The sequence below is a fragment of the Halichondria panicea genome, chromosome 12 (genome assembly GCF_963675165.1).
Source record: "Halichondria panicea chromosome 12, odHalPani1.1, whole genome shotgun sequence".
NCBI lineage: Eukaryota > Metazoa > Porifera > Demospongiae > Suberitida > Halichondriidae > Halichondria > Halichondria panicea.
This window is the reverse complement of record NC_087388.1, coordinates 1,625,772-1,644,546: the sequence shown is the minus strand read 5'-3', so window position 1 is coordinate 1,644,546 and position 18,775 is coordinate 1,625,772. Positions and strand designations below refer to the sequence as shown.

Here is an 18,775-nt window from a genome sequence, read left to right as displayed (position 1 = left end):
CGGCCTGAAGTGGGTGTAACCTGACTTTCACTACTCGCGAACCTCCCTTTCTGGATCCGCCACTGAGTCACTGTGCTATACAATGCCATTACACACAACACACATGCAGCACACAATGCAATTGCACTACACGCAACACATGTACACATGCAGACAATATAAAGACAATTTACTATTGTGTTACTGCATACCGGTTTGGGTAATCCCTTACGAATGACACTGTACAGCCCTATATACTGCATTTATAAATATTGTGAAATTGCATGCGCTTACTCTTTGCATGTCATTCGTTTGCGATCTATATAATAATATCGAAATTTTCAACCAAAAGAGCCTCTTTGAAATTTAAAACCCATGCAGTATCGGAGGATCGGGGGTCACTGAAACCTAAGACTCAGTGTTGGTAAAATTTATGCGCTTGCAGTATTTATGGGGGTCACTAATTTAATCTTAAGAGTCGTTGGATCCAAAGGTCCAGGGTCCTGGGTCACTGAATCCTATACACGGTATGCGGAGTAACCTATACTAGATCCACTATAATTAGAAGCTAGTATAACATGAGCTATTAATTAAAGGACTGGGAGCAGGTTTCTGCATGCAGACACTTATGTTAGGTACTGTGCATATATAAGAGTGGTACAAACAACACATAAAAGAGAGCTAGATCTATTCATATTACAGGTCTCACTAAAGTGAGTTACCTTAGATAAACACTTTTGTCTAGTCCTGTGATGGGCCAACTGGTACAGCCTGCTTAGTTACACACACAATTCAGTGTTTCAGTATCATAATTATACGTCACATGCACAGCTTCAATCGGAATTACAAAGTCTTCTTTGTCAACATCCTCTTCCACGGTACCTCAATCATTTCGACCACATTTTCGATTTGCAAGTTAAAAACAAGCTCGCAATCTCACACTAGATCTTCTTGGCCTGATGCATGCAAATGTCACAGACCTTGCGATGGCAAACCTCCGAACATGACAAGAATTGGAGGACGCTGCAGAAGTAAGGTTCTTATAGGGAATGCACCCTTTACGAGAAAGTCAGCAAAGCAAAAGCATGCAGACGGAAGGATGCCACCAGAGACCGTCCACCAGAGACCGCCAGAAGGCTCAAAAGGATTATATAATATCATGCTTCATCTATCCACCCACACAATTTACAAATGCACCACATGGAGAACGTCGTTTCATCAAGTCATTACGACCAGCTTGTCAACACTGTATACACTCATCAGCCAATCGAGCTGTGGTTGGAATTGTTGTATGAAGACCCAAACCGTGACTCGAGTACAAGCAACTCCTGAACACGTTGTCATGGCTCAAATTAGGCCCATAAATTTCAACCATTATTCTATTCTTGAAAAATGTGCCTATTATTCTCCCCAAAAATGTGACATAATAATTATATAAAATTAAGACGTAGACATAAACCAGCACACCTGACACAAAACATAATTATGATTGCTTGCTGACTTGAACTGATATAATATTTAAATTTTTTGTCATGAAAACGTCATTATGTAAAACTAATGTGGGTATTAATTAACTCACATAAGGTGTTACCGGAACATTCTAGAATTATACTCAAGATTATATAAGATGCTGCCAGAACGTTATACACAAAATGCTGCCAGAACATTCTAGGTAGATAGTTCAAGATAACTTTGGAACAATCTAGAATCTTTGTCCTAGAGAGTATTTAACTATGCATGCTGTGTTTTTTGTAGAGTTGTTGGATATAATTATGATACTATTAAACTATCAAATTGTCTGTATACCTCGACCACAATTACACTAATGACTGTATAGTGCAACATGCAGTATGTTGCGAGCACTTCAGCTAGAAATGTAAGAAGACTATTATGCCAACAATATTAATAATTAAACACTCCACCAGTTTATATTGGCATGCACAGTAAGGCTGAAGTTACACATAAAGACCACCCACCTACCCCATGCATACCTGAAAATATCACTTTTATATAGTAATACATGGTTAAATTTAACTGTGGTCAGCGTTAAGTATTTCATGACATCCAGTGCATGCGCAACACACCACAAGCATTTGTCTACTATAGGTGTCCTATAAAAGGAGTGATGTGACTCGGAGATGCAATAGATCAGTTTGTTACACAGCTTCACTTGTGCGCACATTGGATAATATTGGCTATGCATGGTAGTGGTGTTTGCTCAGGCCTGCAACCCTCGGGCCTCCGTCAATACCGAGCCAAGCACAAGTATATAACATTACTAATAACACTATAATAATTATAGCACCTTTATAAGTAGAATTACTATAGTAAAGGTAAAAAACTTGATACTGACATGATGATGTATTGCATGACACTGATGGCATAAATTGAAAGTGTATATTATAGTAGGGATTTGTGAGTATGGTGATCAATTGACACTTATTAAACAGCACACACACACACACACACAAATACACTATCGTATACCTCGCTTGCGCACGTGCACCGAGGCATAATTAGGTAACACTCAGTGGCGGATCCAGGGGGAGATCTCAGGTTGCCGCGGATCCCCCCTTTCAGCCAGGCTAGCTATTATGGCTTTAGTACAGCTACCAGCTAGCTTTCTATCAGTTTTTGTAGCTATATATATTGTATGATTTGTAGCTGTTGTATCAATGATTATGCCTCGGTGCGCAAGCGCAAGCGAGGTATACGGTAGTGTGTTTGTGTGTGTGTGTGTGTGTCTGCATGTGTGTGTAGACTGCTACAGATGCTCAAGGATAAATGAAGTGCAAGTAAGAGTTTCTATAGGCTTCTAGTAATGTTTTCATTCGTGGATTTGCAAAATAAAGCTTCGTTCTCGAGTTATGCCTAGTTTTGCTTACTTGGAATGCCATTGTAGCCTTTCAGACCTTTTCAGAAGAGCACACAGCCAAACTTGTTTACCGAGTGTTGCTACTCTACTTACTAGTTAGCTCTGCACTAGAACGCTAGCTATTGTATCCTATTGGTAGCTGCAAGAGTGAGAATAGAGCTGCAAGGCTCTGCTGATGGCATCCATTAATTTTAGACTTGAACTTTTTATCGATCGTTTTTAACAACAATCATGGTCGATCATTACCCACTCTTAGTTTGCATGATAAAAAATAATGTTCATCACGTACGTGTATAAAAGTATTAGTAGCTTGGCTTTATGTTATGTAGCTTTGGCATCTCCACCGAGGCATCAGCACCCGCGGTGCTTTCATTGTAACCTGTACCTGTTGTTTTGATGTATCAACTGCCAAAGGAGTGTTCAAAGTCAATGGTTAGCCTATAGGCTATAGCTAGTTGACTGTTCGTGGCAGCTAGTTAGCTCTACGCAAGTCTATTATGCGACTTTCCCAGGCTGAGAATGGGATTTTCCTTAATCTTACTGCACAACGTGTGACCAGAAGTGGGCGTAACCCCAAAATTATTCGCACTGTGCGCTCGTTAATTTGCAGGGCCGTAGACAGCGGGGGGCAGGGGGGCAGTTGCCCCCCTGGCATTCTAGATCTGCCAAATACTGCACATGCTTTTATCGATTAGAATGATGTAATGAAATTGAGATGTGGGCAGGGCTATCTGATGCGCATGCTGACTGTTGAGAACGAGTGATGACCTGTTTTTTAGGTAAAATTCTGAGCTCCACTGCGCCTCTGGAAGCTGGAGTACCTTTCTAGCTCAAGCTACCTTGTTTTAGTTGGTCTAAGTTGGTGCCACAGCAAGTTGCCATACTCAGAGGATATGAAATAACAGTTGACCTTTTTTTTAGTAAAAAATTTTCAGCTGTTATTTTACCACCCCTGCACACCTAAGCTATCTACGGCCCTGGTTTGGAATCCCTCTTTCATTTTTCCTGGATCTACCACTGAGTTACTGCCACTGAGTCACTGTGCTATACAATGCCATTACACACAACACACATGCAGCACACAATGCAATTGTACTACACGCAACACATGTACACATGCATGCAGACAATATAAAGACATTTTACACTGTAAAAAGAGATGTGCCATTATAGCACGCGTGTAGCGTGTTACACATGTGCCAAACTGCTTAAAGTGTGCTCTAGAAAAGTTTATCACAGCTAAAAGTATGTCATTTTGGCCCACTGAATGAAAACGACCCATTACACATGTGTCGTTTCTTATGTACATTACATATAAACATGATTGTTACAAGTGATAACATAATCACTTGTAAAAATCATACTTCATATGTCCCTGGCAACAAATGTGACATAGCAACGAGTGAGACTGTTTAAATGGTAGCTAGTGCTTGCTAGTTAGTTCAACCAAGTATAGTACAGTACAGTCGAGACAACTGTTCACTTCAAAGAATTGAACTGCTGGAACCACCCTCAACTCTGAAACTACCCAGTTTTTCAGTGGTAGGTTTATATTCTCTATTAAAAAGACTATTAATATGTAATTATTGCAGAATTGATAGACTCTACTTGTTTTTTTGGCTTATGAGTCAGTAATTCTCCTTTCTCAACAATGGCAGACTCCTTCGATTGTGATAGTGTACGAAACAGAGGGGCTCAAAGGTACGTTTCCTATTGTTATAGCTATATATACAAGATTTTTTGCCACAACACATACACACATTGGATTTGTATGCTATTATTCTACATGTAGGCCCTCTTAACCATCCTCAAACTGCCCTAACATTTATTTGTGCAGTCTGATTCTTTTTACTAGCCGTTGTCAAGGCATTTACACAAATTTGAGTACAGTACTAATAAATAAAAAAACTATTATTGTAGCTCATCAGCATAGTTATTATTCTGCAGGTAGGCCTTCCTAACCACCCTCCAAGTAAGCTAGCTGTCTGAATCTTAATACTAGTCCCTGTCAGGGCACACATTTGAGGTACGTTTCCTATCAATTTACATACAACGGTTTTACCACATTTTTTGCCACAACACACACAAACATTGGATTTGTATGCTATTATTCTACATGTACACAGAGAAAAGAGGTGTGCTGTTTTAGACCCTGAGCGTGTGCTATATTAGCACCGCGTGTGTGCTAAACAGTGATTCAGCACACTACATGTGCTGTTTTGTAGGCATAGCACAGCCTCCTACGTGTTGTATTGGTGTGCTTTTTCATGGCTTGTGATTTTGATGTTCGATTAATGTGCTAAATAGACTGTGCTAAATTGGTATAAATTGGTATAAAAAAAATATAAATAAAATGGGTGTGCTGAAACAGGTACACATGCTAATTCAGCACAGTGTGCTGTTTTCAGTACCAAATAAGGGCATGCAGTACAACAGATGTGCACCTGCAGCTGCATAGCAACAAAGATTTTTTTTTGCTGTTCTTGCAAAGAAGAAAAGAAGTTGAGTTTAGACATGGTTTGAGAGCTGTTTGAAAAAACTGTGGAACTAGGTAAGTTTCCCTCAACATGCTGAACAATGCTGTACAATGTAATTGCACAGCTATTGTATAGTACCAGGTGTCGTACAGTACACAAGGGAGCATCTGTACAATGTAATTGCACAGCTATTGTATTGTACCAGGTGTCATACAGTACACAGGGGAGCATCTGTACAATGTAATTGCACAGCTATTGTATTGTACCAGGTGTCGTACAGTACACAAGGGAGCATCTGTACAATGTAATTGCACAGCTATTGTATTGTACCAGGTGTCATACAGTACACAGGGGAGCATCTGTACAATGTAATTGCACAGCTATTGTATTGTACAAGGTGTCCACTAATTTTATTCATTGCTTTTCCTTATCAGCATTGTTATTGTTATTGTTGTATCTCAAGTGACTGTGGTTACATGCAATAGTGAGTTTGCCTCCTGTGTACAGATTATTGGTGTTGCGTACGGTGTTGCGTACTCTTCCTCTTGGTCTTACCTGTGTTATATGACTCTTTCTGTAGCTAGAATTCTTTGCTTTCGGCTCATGTACTTTTTCATGCACTGGCATTTGTCATGGATCACAGCAAATACTTTTCTTATTTCGCCCCATAATAATTATAAGTTTCATCGCAATGCATACTTTGTTCATGCTATGATTGATGTTATGTACCTAATCTATACGCACTTAATTATTCTTATACTTGGTTATAATTCTACTGGCTTTTATGTGACATATTTTTCTACTTCGCGCATGCAGGTGATGCTGAGAAGTCAAAGGCAGTATCTTGCAATTGCAGTGATCTGAGTGCAGACTTGCTATGTTTAACTATGTTAAAAGAAACCTTTCACTTTTGTATATCCTTATCGTTTGTTTAGATACAATTTTAATACTGAATTGATGTATTGTTGTTTTTAATGTTTGAAATTAATTTAGCACAATACAATCAGCACAGATGTTTCAGCACATTAGAATTTAGCACATGTGCCGGTTTTGACACAGTAAAAATGATATATATTAATTTGACACCCGTGTTAGTGTGTTAATTTTTGGGAAAGCAGTTTGACACGCGTTTGCATGCTAAATTGACACCTTTCATTTATGTGTGTAGGCCCTCTTAACTATCCTCAAACTGCTCTAACACTAATTTTTGCGATCTGATTCTTTTTTCTAGCCGTTGTCAAGGCATTTACACAAATTTGAGTACTATTATTGTAGCTCTTTTGCAGGTAGGCCTTCCTAACCACTCCAAGTGAACTAGCTGTCTGAATCTTAATACTGGTCCGAAATAGGTATGTAATTTCATACAATGCATTCACAACTTATAATATTTTTTCACCATTATTTTAGCTATGAAGTACAAGTTCAAAGGACTCTGTAGTAAAGACTCATAATTAACTGGATGCATGCACGCAAGTTTTGCAAACACTTCTGAACACTTCTGTTTCATTTTCAGTTACTATAATTATGCTATATAGACTCGTCATTATTTTTGTTATTGTTTATTGTTTTATGAGATTGAAATGGCGTTAATTGGAATGATTAATAACACGTGTCAAAATGACCCGCTAGAAGTGGGTCAAATCGACACACCTTCAATTTGACACACGTGTAGCATGTCATTTGGAGGGACAATCAAATGACACGCGTGTCAGTGTTGAAACAACCCACTTGTTTTTACAGTGTACTATTGTGTTACTCCATACTGGTTTGAGTAATCCCTTACAAATGAAGGTATACAAGGCCTATATACTGCGTTTCTAGCGAAATTGCATGCGCTTACTCTTTGCGTGTCATTCGTTTGCAATGACTCGAAATTTGCAACCAAAAGAGCCTCCTTGAACTTATTCAAAACCCATGCAGTATCGGAGGATCCAGTGACCCCCGGTCACTGAGTGTTTTGTAAAATTTATGCAGTGTTTATGGGGGTCACTAATTAAATCTTAAGAGTCACTGGATCCTAGGGCCCAGGATCCGGGGTTCACTGAGTCCTATAGTACACCAATAATTATACGGTATGCAGAATAACCTCTATACAATCAATACGAATTCTAAACACTAGCTATAATTATTAGTAAGATGAGCTATTAATTAAAGGACTGGGAGCAGGTTTCTGCATGCAGACACTTATGTTATGTTAGGTACTGTGCATAAGAGTGGTACAAACAACACGTAAAAGAGAGCTATTCATAACAGATTAGAATTCACAAAAGTGAGTTTTTACCTTAGAAAACCACTTTTTGTCTCTAGTCTTGTGATGGGCCAACTGGTGCAGTCTGCTTGGTTACTTGTTTAATTTCAAGGCTTCTTCAAATCAAGTATAGAGATTTTATTGCACATGTCAAACAGGAAGTTAAAATGTCAGAGGAAATAGAAGTTGTGGTAAATTAAAATGAATGTGTCAAGTCACACACAATTCAGTGTTCCAGCATCATAAAAATTATTGATAACAATTTAGCTGGCGTACGTGTGTCTATACATGACGTGTGTCTATATAAGAATCTTTTCGTTAAGTGTCAGCTCGTCACTTCTTTTCACATGTCAGGAAGACTAGATTGGCGCGTGTTTCACAGATAGCTGGTTAGATCTAGCAAAGGGCCTAAATCATCAATCTGGCTGATTAATTTGACAGCATTTACACAAAGAAACATGCAGAGGCAGTGAGCATTCCTCCTTGCTTGGTGCAGTTTAATTAGGCCTATACTGTGATGAAAGTGAAGGAACGCTATATGGTTTCATCAATTGCACACACTGATTTGCTGTACCTGTATCTCTCTTCAAGTTTTCCTCATCCAAAATGAGGGGATACTGCTCCTATGGCTTCAAAAAGCCATACAGGTATTTATATACATGTGTTGAGTGAGAACCAGTTTACAATGTCAAGAGTTGTATAGTGCAATCAAGGGCGTCCTTGGTACAATCATGTTAAGTATTGTGACAAACAATATAGAATATGTTATGGTAGTTGACGACCACCTCCGAATAAAGGCCAGCTGCTATAATTATAACGGCCAGGCACCAGTGCATAGGGATTACTAGCCTCGATTCCAGGCCGCTGAGAAAGTCAATGGGCTGGAGTCGAGGCTAAGGGATTACTATCAATTACAGTGGAACCTCTGTTAACAACCACCTCCGAATAAAGGCCAGCTGCTATATAACGGCGAGGCGCCTAGGTCCCAAATGAACCAAACAACCTCTCAACAAAGGCCACCTCTGTATAAAGGCCAAAACATTGTTCCCCAAAGGTGTCCGTTATAGAGGGGTTCCACTGTAGCTTGCAGTATGTTCCTATAATCTGCTCCAAAAAGCATTACATTAGAGCACTACATGCACTAACTTGAAACAATATAGTAGCAAAGCACTCATTTTACAATTTTGCACGGTGCACTCCTATTGTTGACCATTGCAGTATGCATGTGAACTATTGTATCCTCCAGTATAAGATGGCTGCAAGTATTTGATTAACGCATCTTCTAAATGCGTACATGACCATGCATTCAGCACGGCTGTTATCAATAGAGTGGAGTTGTCCCTATAAATAGTACAATCAATAATTATCAGTACTGTGCTTACTAATTATGATCAGGTGTCGTCTCACTGCTTCAATCCGACTTACAAAGTCTCCTTTGTCAACATCCCCTTCCACGGTACCTCAATCGTTTCGACCACATTTTCGATTTGCAAATCATTGATATTAAAGACAGGCTCACACACTGGACCATCTTCTTGGCCTGATGCATGCAAATGTCACAGACCTTGCAATGGCAAACCTCGAAACGTGACAAGAATTGGAGGACGCTGCAGAAGTGAGGTTCTTAGGGAATGCACCCTTTACGAAAAAGTCAGCAAAGCGAAAGCATGCAGAAGGAAGGATGCCACCAGAGACGGCCAGAAGGCTCAAAAGGATTACATAATATCACGCTTGGCATCTACATCCACCCACACAATTTACAAATGCACCGCTTGGAGAACGTCATTTCATCAAGTCATTACGACCAGCTTGTCAACACTGTATACACAGACCAGCCTATCGAGCTGTGGTTGGGATTGTAGTATGAAGAGCCAAACCGTGACTCGAGTACAAGCAACTCCTGAATAAAAGTTGTCATGGCTCAAATCAGGCCCATAAATTTCATCTATTATTCTATTTTTGAAAAACGTGCTTAATTGTTCTCTGATTATTCTAATTATACAAAATTAAGCCGTATAGACATAAACCAGCACACAACTGACATAAAACATTGCTTGCTGACTTGAACTGATATAATCGTATAATAATAGTGGCGGATCCAGGAAAAATGAAAGGGGGGTCCCAAACTAACGAGCGCACAGCGTGGGTAGTGAAAAGTCGCGCGCAGCATGAAATTTTGGGAGTTACGCCCACTTCCGGCCAAATGTTTTTTTTAACCTCTTTTTTACTTTCACTTGTTTTTGTATAATAACCTCTTTTACTTCTTTTTACTTTCACTTGTTTTTGTATAATGACACCTTGGTTCCATTTAAAAAAAAAAAATAAAAAAATACGTGGACTAGGGAAATCCCATACTCAGCCAGGGGAAGTCCCATAATAGACTTGCGTAGAGCTAGCTAGCTGCCACAAACAGTCAACTAGCTAGCCTAGGCTAACCTGAACACTCTTTTGGCAGTTGATACATCAAAACAACAGGTACAATCATTGAATCAAATTAAAATAGCTACAAAAAAAACTGATAAATAGCTAGCTGGTGTCATTAATTAAGCCTTCTAAAGTTAACTTCAAAAGGGGGGGTCAAGGGACCCCATGGACCCTCCTCTGGATCCGCCACTGAAATAATGATATAATAACATCGTTATGCAAATATACGTAATGATCTAGTGCAATATGCAGTTCTGTATGTTGCCAGCACTTTGGGATTCTTTTTCCATATGTCACAAAGAAATGAAGGTGCTGACTAACCCATAGAATGAGGTTCAGTTATCATAATTTTAGCTGGCATACACGTGTGATTGTAATTATGCAGGAAACTTTTCGTTATGTGGCGGCTTCTCACTTCTTTTCACGGAAGACTGGTGCGTGTGACCTATATAATTATATAGATGTGTACCGATAAGCTTAAAGGCCCTAAGCTAACTGAATCTGGTTCATCAGTTTGACAGCATTCATGATACCAACGAAAGGGTAATGAGGAACTTACTTGTATTGCATGCATGCATGAGTGTTAATTTTCTGTTGGTTGCTGTGTGCATGGTAGCCTCGATCCCAGGCCGAGTTTTCGCTTTTATAACGGTTAGGCGAACAACTAGGCCTGGTACTAGTTGTCTGCGCATGCGTCAGTCGTTCGTCAGATTCTGACGAATGGATATTCTCGTTCACTTTCGTGACATTTATATTTGTGTACTATCGTGTACTAGAACAGGGGCGGATCCAGAGGTAGTTCGTTGGGTTCGTACGAACTACCCTTCCAGCTAGTCTTGACATTACTAAGTCTAGCTAACTGTACTGACAAAGTCGTACAAAGTTCTCTCCGTATAATAAAAGGGTGGGGCTGGTTCTCTCTGCATAATAAAAGGGTGGGGCTGGTTCTCTCTGCATAACAAGTAGAGGGTGGGGCTGGTTCTCTCTGCATAATAAAAGGGTGGGGCTGGTTCTCTCTGCATAACAAGTAGAGGGTGGGGCTGGCTACTGCAGCCAATTGATTTGCACCGTGGTCAAGTGATAAATTATTATATCTAGCCATGAATCATTGGTTTAAGAAGAGGAAAGTTTCAGGTAAGGGAGAGTGCATGACACTGCATACTTACATGTATAATTGCTATAATCATTAATAATTGATGGTTAAGTTCTACAAGTCTCCTCTTCACCAGCCATCACCGTCTGTCTTTCCATTGGGGGTCACCACACGTACTATCTCTCCTCCAGTCACAAAACCATCTCTCCTGTGTTACAAATTTTTCGAAGGTAGAAAGTGATTAATTAGTAGGCGTGGCACGTCAAAAGGGGGCGGGTCTTCAAAAATTTCGGCACTGCGCGCCGGGTGAATTTCTTGTCCGCGAGAAAGAACCCTCCTTTCTTAAATCCTGGATCCGCCCCTGTAGAAGTCAGTTCCCGTTTTATCATTATTGGAATCGATTGGAATGGCTCTTAGCTGAAGCTTCTCTCTTCTCTGAAGCTTAGAAAACATTATTCTGAAGACTGAACAACAAGGGAAGAGGTATAAAACTTTGTCAAGCTTGTTAAGGTCAGACATTTTTGTGTGGGCCCTATGCTATCAAGTCTTGTTCATGTTTGGTAAGATCTAGGTAGACTATAGTATCATCATTAATATGGTGGATCAAGTGAAGAGTGTGAGCTAGAGAACTTAGTGCTGCCATCATCAGCTCGTTGACAACGACACTATAACCTGTTTAATACGAGAAATTTAGATCTACACATATTTAGAACGTCTACTTCTCTGTACAGGAGCAATGGCTACTATCCAGCTATCCCAACATTGTTCCTCTTGGCTGTACTAACGGACGAGACTGGACAGTTTGAGGTAAGGGTTTAACTGTGTTTGGTTTCTTTTAATATTGTCCTATACTTACAGGACTGGAGTATGACCTGCTTGTTCGAGCGTTGCTGGGTAGCTCAGAGGCATCAAGAGAATCTACGTTTTCTCAAGCAAAGTTTAACTGAGTTACGAGTTTGGGCCTAGAATCAGAGAAGTCCAGCAGCCTGCTAAATCGTTTTGAAACGTAATTTGAAGGCATTCAATCATCTTGAAGTTGCCCTGGGTCACTGTAATCGTGCTGCAGGACAACTGGCAACTCCCCAGGCCCTTGTGAAGCAGCTCCCTATGTGCATCTTTTGTGTACTCACTCTGTGCATTTTCTGTGTACAAATTTCTATTATTGATTTATTAAATATTTTTGCCGACCACAAATACAATGAAAATTTGACACATGCGCAGACAACTAGTACCAGGCCTAGTTGTTTGCCTAACCGTTATAAAAGCGAAAACTCGGCCTAGTTGTTCGCCTAACCGTTATAAAAGCGAAAACTCGGCCTGGGATCGAGGCTACGTGCATGGCAGTGCAAGTGTTAGTATACTGTGAAGTAAGTGAAGGCACACTCTTGCATGATGTCAAAGTAATAATACACAATCAAGTCACAACTGTTTCAAGGTTGTTTGAATGATGTGATCGACTGATTTGCTGCATCTCCAAGATATCTTCATCCTTAACGAGGGTGATGTGTTCTTTGCATTTGAATCATGCACAAATCACAGTTTTCATATAGGAACCTGCTAGCTATACCTAAAGTGACTGGTCTCTGTGCGCAAAGTTTACTTCCCACACTAATTTCAGCAAAAAATGTAAGAAGATTATTTATGCCAACAATATTAAACACTCCACCAGTTTATATTGGCACAGTAAGGCTGAAGTTACATCACTTTTATATAGTAATACATGGTTAAATTTAACTGTGGTCAGCATTAAGTATTTCATGACATCGATCCAGTACATGCGCAACACACCACAAGCATTTGTCTACTATAGGTGTCCTATAAAAGGAGTGATGTGACTCGGAGATGCAGTTGTTACACAGCTTCACTTGTGCGCACATTGGATTATATTGGCTAGTAGTGCCGTTTGCCCAGGACTACATCAATACTGAGCCAAGCACAAGTATATAACATTACTAATGAACACTATATTATAAGAATTGACTATAGTAAAGGTAAAAAATTGATAATATTTTTGAATAACTTGATGTATTGCATGACATAAATTGAAAGTGTATATATATAGTGAGTATGGTGGTATTGACACAAATATACATTTGCAGTGCATGGCAGAAATTATTAAACAGCTATATAACAGTATTTAAATTCGTTGCGCATTTGAACAATGAATACTTCATGTTTTCTTGTGGTAGCTATGGTACATATACTGTTCTCAGATAATAAACACTGAGAGTGTACAGATAGAGAGTTTCTCTCTCAACTGACCATAAGTTGCCGTCTCCTTGGCCGCCCACTTCTGCAGCATAAAGAGTGCTTGTCTGGTCGGCTCTGCTCCTCTGGTCTCTCTCTTGATGCTCACAATGTCTTCAGAAGTGAGGGAGAGGGGAGAAGCGAGACACTGCCATCGAGAGCTAATGAGGGCAGCAAACGATTGGAGAAAGTCCTCATCAGGACAGATAGATGAATTGCCTTCAAGGATTTTCTCTTGTAGAGTTACGTCTATATAATTATAATAATAAATAATTATAACTACACAATCTATGATGTTATACACGTAGATATAATGATATGAGGTACTTACTATGCTCTTGTGAGATTTCATTCAGTGCTTTCTGGGGCAATCCAATGTGAAGGTTGACTGAGAGCCTCTGCCAACACTATCTAGGTGGGTTCTTGTGACATCCACAGTCAAATTACTTCTTCTTTCTTAGCAATGTCACCAGGGAAAGATGCTTCATTTTCAATGGTATCTAAGTCATTCCAAGAGATCGAAAGATTTAGTCCTAGCAGTTTCCATTGAACACCATTTACTCCTTCCAAAGCAGAGTGAACTAAGAAGGTATCCATCGGAAAAACAAAATCTGCATAAAATAATAGTAATAATTACGCTAGATGTGTGGGAATGTGACTTACTCCAATAAGATGAAGCCAATCTTGTTTGGCTGATCCAATCTTTTATTGGAGTTGAGAAGCATTCTCCTTCTTTATCTGTGACTTGCAAAGTGCCTTCTGTTAGGGCTTTTTCAATATCTCTAAGAGAATACTTCGGTACAGTTCTAGCATTCGTAAAAGATTCATCGATCCTTGAGGTTGTTCGGATCAAGTAGATAAACAGTAGGCACTATACCAGCACAGAATTCAAATTTTGTATTGACTATCTTCTGAATAACTGCTCGCAGAGTGTTAGCACATTTAACTTGATTTTGAACTTTAATCCTTGCTAGTACAATAAGTTCTTTATTATTAGCATCTTTAGGCATATCGACAAATACCTCGACTCCGTTCTTCATAAGCCAATGTAGACCAGTCGACCAGACATGACAGCGAGGATTGGTAGCATAATATACCTTTGCGATCAAAGAACTATTATAATCATAATGTGTAGTTTCTATAGAGAGATGAACGATAAGCATATGAAGAAATCGTGTTGGGAAGAAGTCGAATCCGTCATCATCACATTTAGCATACCATCCCAGAGTAATCTTATCACCTTCGGATTTTGGCCATTGAATGTCCTCAAGCTTGAGATCACATAGAGCAGGGAAAAATAGATGAGATTTCTCTTTAGTGGCACTTTCTGTTGATACCGTTCCAGGAATTACTTGAGAAAGAGTGTGGTCCTCTTCCACGTACAAATTCTCAATTTCTTGACAGTACTGAAGCTTAAGTAGACTTTCCTTGGTGATGTACTCTGGCTGCACTTTCTCCAGCAGTGATTCTGGAATAATGCCTACGCTGAACTTGAGTTGATCAACGTGCTTGGTGAGGTCAGCTCTAGCAGACTCTGAAAAGAGTTTTTTGTGCACATCTGATGTGAATATTGAAATCTTGAGAATGATTATGTGATTCTCAATGGAGTCCCCTTCTCTCTCTATCACCATTAGTAGACCCAAATCATGTAACTCTCTTATGAGAGTGTATAGTGATGAAGAATTTAGTGGCAGCGGAATTCCAGTATCTTCTATGCGAGATCTAGAGATGAGGAGGCTCACTTTGCAAGGAATGTGTTCAAAGTCTTTTTTCAACAATCCCAAGAGAACACTCATCTCTGGAGATAGTCCGATGGGGGATACGTTTTTCGAGAATCTCGAGTGCTTTGTAAGTTTCTTTATGTCATTCACTACAGCCTCTCGTTTACGACAATCAAGAGCAATACTTTGTTCTATATAAAAATCATCAATCTTGCTTACAAAACTGTTGAGATACACTGTCAAGCACATATAATACTCGTTCCATTGACGTTACATTAATGACATCAGCATGGCTTCCCACTGGTAGGATAATTGTGTTTGAGAATTGTTTAATATTGTATGATAGAAATGAAAGCCAGTAGCTGTATTTAGTGACAGCAGCTTCTTCGCCTTTACTCCAATCACAAATTATAAAATATATATTACTTCCTTTCGATGTGTTGATTGACTCCATGATTGCAGCGTGTGAGGAGTAGTACTCGAAATCACCAGCAAAATCATAGAGTATCATTCTTCCATAATCACTACTGTCATAAGTACTTGGAACAATGCCTGCAGTGTGAGGGACAACAGTTGATGTGCTGAAGTAGCTAAGGAAACATTCTTTTTTAATAGTTTCAACAAGCGTGCATGGACTTCCCTGCACCTGAATGACCTACAACAAATATTCTGGTGAGGTTCTTTACACCACCAAACTCTTTTTTAGCAAGTTTGTCTAGTTGCCGGTAAATTGACTGGATTTCAGAACGATCATTTTTGAAAATGGTAAGAATTTCCTGACTTTTCTGAGCTTTAGCCCCATCAAGGGCGGTCTCTTCATGCTTATTTCGCACAAAAAGGGGAGCATTGCATTTCTGCAATAGTAAGCGTGCACAATGAACTTGCCCATATTTAGCTGCAGTGTGAAGAGGTGTGTTGCCATCATTATTAACTTTAAACACTGTCCAGCACTGGTATTCGCAAAGCACTGTTCTGAGCTTCCCTTCTTCAGTATACTGTGTATGTTACAAAATATGAAGAGGTGTGTTCCCATCGTTGTCTCTGATTATTGGATCCACCTTATATTTTAATTCTAAATTGTTTAATGTTTCTATATATGGCCATATTTGCAAGCATAATGAAGCAGAGTTCGACCATTGTAGCCTCTTATATGTGGACTGCAATGGAACTCTTCAATCAGAGCATGAAGCACAACCTGGTGCCCACCTTTAGCTGCTAAACACAATGGGGTAGAGTTCTTATTGTTTTCTAGTGATATTGGTTTCAATTTTGTGATTTCTGATCAGGTGTTTCACTGTTTCAACATGTCCTTTCGAAGCTGCAATATGTAGAGGTGTGTATCCTTTACAATTTCTATCTTTGGGACTGAGGCCATATTCCATTACCAGTTTGTCTATAAGTTTTATATGGCCACGATCACATGCTTGGTGAAGAAGAGTACGATCACTGTAATTTCGAACATGACAACTGCTGTTGAATTCTTTGACTAAGGCATCCAAAACATGGGCATGACCACTAAGTAAAGCTAGCATCAATGGAGTATTTTTCTTATTATTAGTGGTGTAAATATCAGCACTGTGCTTACTGATCAGGTGTCTCACTGTTTCTACGTGTCCTTTCATGGCTGCAATATGTAGAGCTGTGTTACTATCGTTATCTAAATCTGCGGGATTGAGGTCATATTCCATGATCAGTTTGTCCATTAGCTTTAAACAGCCACCAGTGCATGTATATGGAACCTTTATTTATTGCAGCATATTTATTGCAGCATAATGCAAAACTGAGTGCCCATATTTGTCTTTCACAGAAAGGTCAATAACATGTTCTGAAATAATTAGACTCTCCACAAGTAGTACATGTCCTCCAAAGCAGGCAAAGTGGAGAATAGACAAGCCACAGAAGCCCTTAATATTCAGGTCTGCTTTCTTCTCTGTGACTAACCTACCAATCAAGTCTTTGAGACCAAGTGATGCAGCTACAAACAATATAGAGAAGTCTTCATCAGTATAATGTTTGAAATCGATACACCGATCAAGAAAGAATTAGGATATCATCAGCATAGTTTTCTCCGCTGCTTCAGAATCATTGTAATACTCAAACAAGACATCCTCAAAGATTTTAACATGATGTGAATCAATCTGACTACAGCTAAAAGAACATGGCAGTCTTATCCCATTGAAGAGGTGTCTACCACACATTGATAATAGAAGCAACATGATAATTATTTGTACATGTTTGTTCTTAGCAGCAAAGAGCAATGGTGTATTACCATCATTATCAATAGCTCCTATGTCAGCACCAAATTCATTGGCTATATAGTGTCCAAACCGTATCGAGATTACCATTAGCATGCACTATGCAAGATGAAGAGATGTTTGGTTGTGTGAGTTTCTGGCGTCCACTTTATATTGCCTCAACAGCTCTCTGACCTCATCTACACCCCCACATCTTGCAGCAGTGTATAGGGGAGTATCACATGACTGGCTGTCATCAGCCATTTCCGCGACTACGGCATTGATGAAAATTAATTTACAAGATTGAAAATTGTTATTCTACAAAATTGTACGCTTTAATTATGATTGTTATGAGATACTGATTTCATATAGCCGAACTAAAATCAGACATTAAAATTCGCCAGCTAAATTGCATTTATTAAAGTTGCATGCATGACATTAAATATGCATGAGTAAGGCATCAATAATCAGACACAATGGATGTTCAGACACTTCGATTTTAAAGAAACAAGCAGTGTTTTGCACCATCCTATTAAGTTATGTAAATAAGTCTATATATATGTATGCAAAAAAATTATGATAACTACTACTAAATATCAGGAGCTAAAATGGCTGTGTCTGATATTACGCAAAATCGAACAACAAAATCAATCATTAACAGCTTACCGGTTCTCCTGAGGAGGATTTAGTACAGTGCATCCAGTCTAGTATAGTACCACAATAGGTGAATAGTTGTACTTACAGGCCATTTAAATAACATGCAGTTGTTTCAGTATCATTGATTTAATTCTGTGATTGAATTGTATACTTATCTCACAGACTACTGACTACCGTAATTGATGTAATTTTACAGCGCCATGTCAGCATCAGCATAATTTTTAGGTCCTAAAAAAGCGCCAACCGTTGCTGGAATTATTTTTTTCTGGCGCTTATAAAAAGGCTTGTTTTGAGACATCAAGACAATCATCCTGCATCTTTGACTTCCTTCACTTCTATAAACAGTTGTCTAACCCATAGCTACAGTCACTGAATGTTGTTCACGAGTCACTCGGCTCTCAACGATGCAGCTAGCAAATGAAACTGAGCTAGACCACGCCCATTTTCTCTACAAATTCTATACTAGCTGTAGAACATAAGCGCCACCATAATTTAGGCGCCAGCTTGGGCTGAATGCAATTTTTTGTGTTCTAAAGATGCGCCACTCAGAAGTCACGGGAATTAATTTTTTCTGGCTCTGTAATTACATCAATTACGGTATATTCCTTTGACAAAGTTTGCTCCCACTGTTTGGCTACAGGTCATTTAAGACGATCAGTATCTGTGGACACCCCTTTCTTGTGAAACAATCAAAGCACATTGCACCTCTTCTATAATACTCTAATACTTTTGAGCGAAAGCAAAAACATGGCGAGAGGCATTGGCAAGCGCACGCTTGCAACACTCGTGATACTGGTATCTAGTCTCCTAGTAACAAGTT

At 39.3% G+C, this 18,775-nt stretch overlaps 2 protein-coding genes and 1 long non-coding RNA gene across 17 annotated transcripts in view; 1 reads left to right on the top strand and 2 right to left on the bottom strand.

The window, feature by feature from the left end:
• Positions 1-7,719, bottom strand: part of LOC135344762 (uncharacterized) — a 34,482-nt gene extending 26,763 nt beyond the window's left edge. For all 11 annotated transcript variants that reach the window (XM_064542022.1, XM_064542021.1, XM_064542020.1 and 8 more), the window contains exon 1: positions 7,613-7,719. The gene's annotated coding sequence lies outside the window, so the exon portion shown is untranslated. The remainder of the gene's footprint in view (positions 1-7,612) is intronic.
• Positions 4,004-7,080, top strand: LOC135344805 (uncharacterized). Of its 5 annotated transcripts, XR_010397543.1 has the most exons (7): positions 4,004-4,396; positions 4,447-4,555; positions 4,802-4,880; positions 5,263-5,405; positions 6,148-6,210; positions 6,618-6,680; positions 6,739-7,080. It is a non-coding gene; the product is annotated as an uncharacterized LOC135344805 (long non-coding RNA). The 5 variants fall into 5 exon arrangements; XR_010397541.1 differs by having other exon boundaries at positions 5,263-6,210; positions 6,739-7,078; XR_010397544.1 differs by lacking the exons at positions 5,263-5,405; positions 6,148-6,210.
• An 8,583-nt stretch (positions 7,720-16,302) lies between the features above and the next one.
• Positions 16,303-17,313, bottom strand: LOC135345467 (uncharacterized). The gene has a single exon (XM_064542890.1). It carries the CDS (start codon positions 16,765-16,767, stop codon positions 16,303-16,305), a length of 465 nt encoding a protein of 154 aa, XP_064398960.1. The 5' UTR covers positions 16,768-17,313.
• Between the last annotated feature and the right edge of the window lie 1,462 nt (positions 17,314-18,775).